At 35.8% G+C, this 6,929-nt stretch overlaps 1 protein-coding gene across 1 annotated transcript; it reads left to right on the top strand.

Annotated features, from left to right (window-relative positions):
* The first annotated feature begins 1,522 nt into the window (after positions 1 to 1,522).
* On the top strand, positions 1,523 to 3,327 carry LOC143228148 (uncharacterized). The gene has a single exon (XM_076459463.1). It carries the CDS (start codon positions 1,530 to 1,532, stop codon positions 2,793 to 2,795), a length of 1,266 nt encoding a protein of 421 aa, XP_076315578.1. The 5' UTR covers positions 1,523 to 1,529; the 3' UTR covers positions 2,796 to 3,327.
* Positions 3,328 to 6,929: the final 3,602 nt, after the last annotated feature.

The following is a 6,929-nucleotide window of genomic DNA, read 5'->3' as shown; positions in this document are numbered from 1 at the left end:
GTGTTTATAACACAACTTGTTGGTACGTCTTTGTAGCTATCGTTTACGTATTTAGAATTTAAGCCTAAATATAAACTTAATGGAGTTCTTAAGCCAAGTAAGTTCACTATTAGATGACCTATGAGTTAATTTTAAGAAAATACTAAGAGCGACACATTAAAAAATGTTACCTTCAACCATTGGTTTTATGATAAATTCCAACATAAACGTGTGAGTATACTTACTATCAATATAAATGTATGTATATACTATCAATATAAACCTGTGTGTAAACTTACTATCAATATAAACGTGTGTGTATACTTACTATCAATTTTAACGTATGTGTATACTACCAATATAAACGTGTGTGTATACTTACTATCAATATAAACGTGTGTGTGTATACTTACTATCAATTTTAACGTATGTGTATACTACCAATATAAATGCATGTGTATACTACGAATACAAATGTGTGTGTACCAGCAAATGGTATAAGAACGTAGTGTGAAGAACGTAGAAAAATGGGAACACAAGAATAACAATGAAAACATTTTATGTTTTGTTACCAGGTCGATTGAAATGATTTTCAACATTATGGAAAGTTATTGAGTTTTATAGTTTATCAAAAGTGAAGAACGTTCGAACGAACTAAATGAAAACATCAATAGGAAAATTCATGTGAACCTCGATAAGTATCTAAAAATATAAGTAAGAAAACTTGTGCTGTCCTCAGAAAGATAATATTATCACGTGTTTAATAAAACAAAAATATTATCACGTGTTTAGTAAAACAAATTGTTACTTATATTGCACGTGCTACTTCTCACATACGTTTTTATGTCTTCGAACAGATCTAGTCAATAATAACGCGTAAAACAAATTTTCATATGACCAACTAAGTAGAAAAAATGATGAAAATTATTGCTGTCGTTGGTTGCCACTGGAAACAAAAAAAGCGCGTGGTGATGCCAAATTCAGAATTCTAAATAACCAAGTAGTCGTGTTCTGATGTTAAAAAATGACATTATATGCACATTCAGTTACTGGTTGAATTCATTTGAAGACTATGGGTCATAGAAGAATGTTAAGTGGAAATAGTAGAGATGATTGCAGCTATAACATAGGTTGTATGATTTTGTCAAGTGGAAGCTCTCTGTGGTTCCATGCTTGAAAGTATACAATAAAATATGTCTGACTTAATAAGTTTCACTTGAAAGTTATTTCGAGTAAAATACAAACGTATTGACTGTTCTATGTTAAGTGAACAGCCTTCAGTTTAGTGTATTGTGCAATAAACAATTCAGTAAATGTTGATCAGGCAACTTTGAATGACGATTCTATTGAACTCCAGAGGAGGCGTGGTTTAGAAATGACTATTCGATTAGGCGTGGGTTTTGAAAAACGTCACGAATGGTCCTATGAAAATTGTGGTGTTCAGTAAAACAACAATGAAAATCGAAGTATATAAAAAGTGAGCTTAAGTTTTCACAATACTCTGTTGTCAAACAGACAGGCCGTTTCGTAGCAAGCACGTGACTTTGAAGATGTCAGCAAAAGATAGACTTAACTCAAGAATATCTTTATTCACAGTCAGTCAGAAACTGTCAGTACGGAATTTCCGTAAAACAAACGATAAAAACAGACTGAAAAGGATATTAAAGACTGTCCTGTTCTTTCTTCGATTACTAGGGGTTCCTATCTTACAAACACCAGATATGCCATTGAAAAACGATGTTAAAGATTACAGAAGGAAGACACTCAGAGTTTGGTCACCCGTTATCTTTTACCTCTTCTATTTCATCCATTCATTTGCTAATATTTTAGTCAGAGATCTTCAAAAAACTTCCTTCTTTCTTTCTTTATCTACCAGCACTTCCCTAACAAGACTTTTCATCATTCTGGTTTGCGTCTGTGTGTGTCTGTGGAAACGCCATTCGCTTGACGAAGTGATGAACAATATCGACAACATGGGTGAGAAACTACCAAACAATAGTGTAAGAAAGCTAAGAGTACAAGTTATGCTGGTTGTTGCAGTCGAATGCATCTACCTTTTGAGTTTTCTTGTTTACAACGCTATATCTTTACACCAAACCAGCACACACATTTATATGGACGAGTACTTTTATGGAATAAAGGTGTCTGAAACGCTTGGAAAGGTTATTATAATGACTGATTGGCTGCTGTTTAGCATTGCTGGCAGTCCCGTTGTCTTTTTAGCAGCATTTTACGTGGGAGTTTGTTTATACATTCGTAATAAGATTCATCATCACAACACCTATATTCGAGACCACTTAGACCCAAGAGAAGGCCCCAGATCCACCAACTTCATTCAGAATTTGCAAAAACATCTGAGAAATTACTTGGAAGCAATCACAGAGTTTGATGATGTATTCTCGTGTGTCATATTCTTGATATATGTTGTTATTATAATGGACACACTAGTTTACATACCAAGCCTGTTAGGGACTACAGACAAGTCTAATTCGTTGAACTATAGCACGCTCATGATTGTTATTGCAAACAATGTTTTTCTATTCATAATGATGTCCTTTACAGCAGCCAGTATTTCTGACAGCTTCGATGACTTAAAGATTTCCCTTAATACAAAGCTCTCTGTGTTCAATTCTGTATCCACCGTTGAAGAACAGCAGATGATTGGATCCTTACTGAACAACGTAATCCAAGCTACGCCATTTTTTAACTTGACAGGTTGGCAATTCTTCACAATCAGTAGAAGTTTTGTTTTATCAGTGGCAAGTTGTGTTTTAACATATATCGTTGTCATTTGTCAGCTTATGCCCCAACCTTAAGAAAAAAACATGCTTTGTATTTCTTTCATATTTGTATTAATTATTATTATTTTGATTATTGGGACCTCACTCATATCATTGTGATATTAAGAAGGAATGCAGGTGGCAGTGTTGTGCCTTTGACATAAAAGAAATATGCCATTTAATTTACAACTGTCAGGTAATTGTTGTTAACTGGACCTACACAGAAAAATTATGATAATTTAGTTCTTGTTATTCGCGCAATGTATAATGTACACGCATAATCATTTCAAAACCTTTTTAAAATGTTAATTGCTTTAATCCGTTATGACGAGGAACTCCACTTGTATAGAAAATTATATATGTGAAAACGGCTGGTATGGGTAGAGAAAACACTATGCAGAGGAGTGAACAACGTTTCGACCTTCTTCGGTCATCGTCAGGCTCACAAAGAAAGAAAGAGGTAACTGACCATTAACTGACCACATGTTTGAAGGCGGTAGAGGGCGTGCTTAGATGTTGGATATATTTATTAATAAAGGTATAAAGGTGTTTCTTTGTATTGGTTTATTTTGGGCGAGTTGTTGTATAACTAAAGCTTCTTTAATTTTGAGTTTTTGTTTATATTTGTTTCTTTATTTATTAATTGAGTGTTTTCTATGGTTATGTTGTGTTTATTTGATTTGCAGTGTTAGAAAACGTGTGAAGGTGACTTTTTGTGTTATTTGGATTTGGTTTCCATTTTTCTACTTCTTTCTCCAATACAGAAGTTGTGGCAGTTATCACATTGTATTTTATGAATAATGTAGTTATCACATTGTATTTTATAAATAACGTAGTATTGTATTTTATAGTTTTTGCAACCATTTATTCGTAGCCATCTTATAACTTAAATACAAATTTACACACTGAAATTTATATTGTAAAGTTAAATATGAAATACTCTAAATTACTGAGCATCAACTTATAATTCGCCACTAATATTAGTAACTATAAAAAGTCTGTTCCCTTTGTCACTCTATCGAGAAAACTTTCACTTTTTTTTTCGTGATAGTCAACAATATACATAGTCACTTAGCAACAAAACTATCGTCTGATTGTTCTTAGGCCAACAATTGTGTTTCTGTTGAATAATCAATATTTATGTTAAATTGTTAAAAATGTTTTTATTATTACTTTTTGATAACTTCTGTTATGTAATAGCAAAATACAGTGGTACCTCGGTTCTCGAACTTAATCCGTTCCAGAAGGCTGTTCGAAAACCGAATCAATTTTTCCTGTAAGAAATACTGTAACTTAAATTAATCCGTTACAGACATCCAAAAATTACGCATTGTGAAGCATTTTAAGTAAAAATATTGCTTATTTATACCTGTATAATAATACTCACATGCATAAAGTCAACCAAAAAAACTATAAACACAATAAAAAAACAATAAATGAAAATTTAACTGCACTTTACCTGTGCTGAGGAGAACTGATGGCTAAATGAAAGGTGGTGAACATGTAGAGTAGGAGGGTTGTTATTGTTTGGAAGGGGAGTCACCTTCCATAAAAACGTCAGGTAACTTTCCTTCTGGGGTTCTTTCTCTTTTCTGTCTCTTTGTACTGCTACAACCTGCTTAAGACTCACTGGACCTATTTCTCACTAAAAACTTGTCTAATGAGGTTTGTTTCTGTCTGCATTTTAAAATGTTTCTGAAGTGAGACATGGCATTGTCATTGAAAAGGTTTATGCTGCGATTTGCTACAGCTTTGTCAGGGTGAACTTTTTCCACAAAACGTTGTAACTCTAGCATTTTCCACACATTTCCTTGATTAGTGAACTAGGAACATCCTCCCTTCCCTCCTCCTCATCTGAAGACACTTCCTCAGTTGCCTTCTGTTGCTGCTCCTTCTGAAGGTCTTGGAGTTCTTCCGTGGTGAGCTCAGTGTTGTGGTCTTTTACCAACTTCTCCACATCATCACCACTCACGTTTAAGCCCATACACTTGCCTAGTGAGACAATATTCTCGATAACAGGCTCAGCCTCAAAGCCTTCAAAGTCTGGATCTGCTACTGAGTCTGGCCACAATTTCTTCCAGGCTGAGTTCATGGTCCTCAAAGACACTTCCCTCCAGGCTTTGTCTATGATCCTCAAGCAATGGAGGATATTAAAGTGATTTTTCCAGAACTTTCTGAGGGTTAACTCTGTGTCAGAAGTCACTTCAAAGCACCTTTGAAACAGTGCTTTGGTGTAGAGTTTCTTAAAGTTCGATATAACCTGCTGGTCCATGGGCTGAATGAGAGGAGTCATGTTAGGTGGCAAGAACTTCACCGTAATGAAACTGTACTCCTCCGCCAAACCGTTCTCTAAGCCTGGTGGGTGAGCAGGTGCATTGTCCATCACAAGAAGGGCCTTGAGTGGCAACTGTTTTTCCGTAAGGTAATTCTTTACACTTGGGGCAAACACTTCATGGACCCACTCCATAAAAAATTTGCCTGGTTACCCATGCTTTACTATTAGCCCTTCACATGACATTTAGTTTACTTTTCAGGACATTATTTTTCTTAAAACCCTCGGGTTCTCAGAATGGTACGCAAACAAAGGCTTAAGTTTTATGTCCCCACTTGCATCAGTACATAACAATAGAGTTAGCCTGTCCTTCATTGGCTTGTGTCCTAGCATTGACTTCTCCTTGATGATGTAAGTTCTCTTTGGCATTTTCTTCCAAAAGAGGCCTGTCTCATCACAGTTGAACACTTGTTGGGGAATAAAACCCTCAGCTTCTACATAGTCCTTAAATTCCCTAACAAATTTATCAGCAGCGTCTTTCTCAGAACTGGCACCCTCCCCATGTCTCACCACACTATGTATGCCACTTCTCTTCCTAAATTTTTTAAACCACTCCCTACTAGCCTTAAAGGCATCACTTGTATCAGCACTTGTTCCAGGGGTGTTTTTCAAGAGGTCAGCATGCAAATGCTTTGCTTTCTCACAAATGATAGTCTCAGAAATGCTATTACAAGCTAACTGTTTTTCGTTTACCCAAATCAACAACAGTTTTTCTACCTCTTCCATTGTTTGTGATCTTTGTTTCGTAAGCACTGTCACTCCTTTTGCAACATCAGCTCCTTTGATGAACTCTTTATTTTTCAGTTTGGTGCAGACTGTAGACTTCACCATACCAAACTGTGTAACAAGGTCAGACACACGAACACCACTCTCATACTTCGCTATGAGATCTTTTTTCACCTCTATTGTGACTCTAACAACTTTTCTTTTTGGTTTGCTGCTTTCATTATCTTTCTTTGACCCCATGGTGGCTTATTTAACCAGAATATTTAGAAAAAAACCAACAGAAAAGCGAGAACGTTCACAGCAGATTTTAGCGGGAGTGTGGATTGAGCAACAGGTGAAATGTTTTGGGCAGGCTTGGCGTGGGCCAAAAATGGTCGAAGGGTCGTTCGGGTCATCAGTCAGGTTATTTCGGGGGTTTGGGTCACGACAGCTTAGTTCGAGAACCGAGTTTATGTTCGACAACCGAGACATTTTTTTCTCAAACAATATGTTCGAAAACCGAATTGTTCGAGAAGGGAGTTGTTCTAGAACCGAGGTACTATTGTAGTTCAATTCAGAAGCTTTATCACATAGAGCTGTCGCCAAAATCAACAACAACAACAAAATTAAATACTCTTTTAGCTAAGCTTTACGTTTACCTATTAAATTATAATACTAATAGACCTACTATTATTAACGTTATAGAATAACATTTCTACCCGGCTCGATAAGCGTCTGAGAAGACTGGCCCATTACATCTCCTTTTAAACAGCCAATGCTGTAAGTATAATTAACATCTTCGTTCTGATATGATCAGTAGCAGTCAGTTTTTTCCTACCTTAAGTATACTCTTCAAAACAAGAAACGCAAAAGGATATTTTTGTTATTTTAAAGAGAAATATATGTAATAACGTTACAAGCTCAGAGTATGTGATGTTACACGTGTTAAGGCACTGATTGTCAGACCAAAATGACAATAAAAGTCGTGCACTTTGAAAACGGAGGAAAACATCGGATTTTTCGCCAAAACGCATGCGTGACCAATAAATTTGTTTGAGAGATCTGCATGTTTTGCAAGTGCAACATGTGCAAAATCCCTATAAAAGTGACGGGTTCTCGGTTTCCATAGCTCA

The sequence above is a fragment of the Tachypleus tridentatus genome, chromosome 10 (assembly GCF_004210375.1).
Source record: "Tachypleus tridentatus isolate NWPU-2018 chromosome 10, ASM421037v1, whole genome shotgun sequence".
NCBI classification, from domain to species: Eukaryota; Metazoa; Arthropoda; class Merostomata; order Xiphosura; family Limulidae; genus Tachypleus; species Tachypleus tridentatus.
This window is presented reverse-complemented; position numbering and strand designations above follow the sequence as displayed.

Excerpts from the sequence above, each read along its gene's own strand:
- LOC143228148 (XM_076459463.1), top strand. The coding sequence starts at position 1,530 with ATGTCAGCAAAAGATAGACTTAACTCAAGAATATCTTTATTCACAGTC.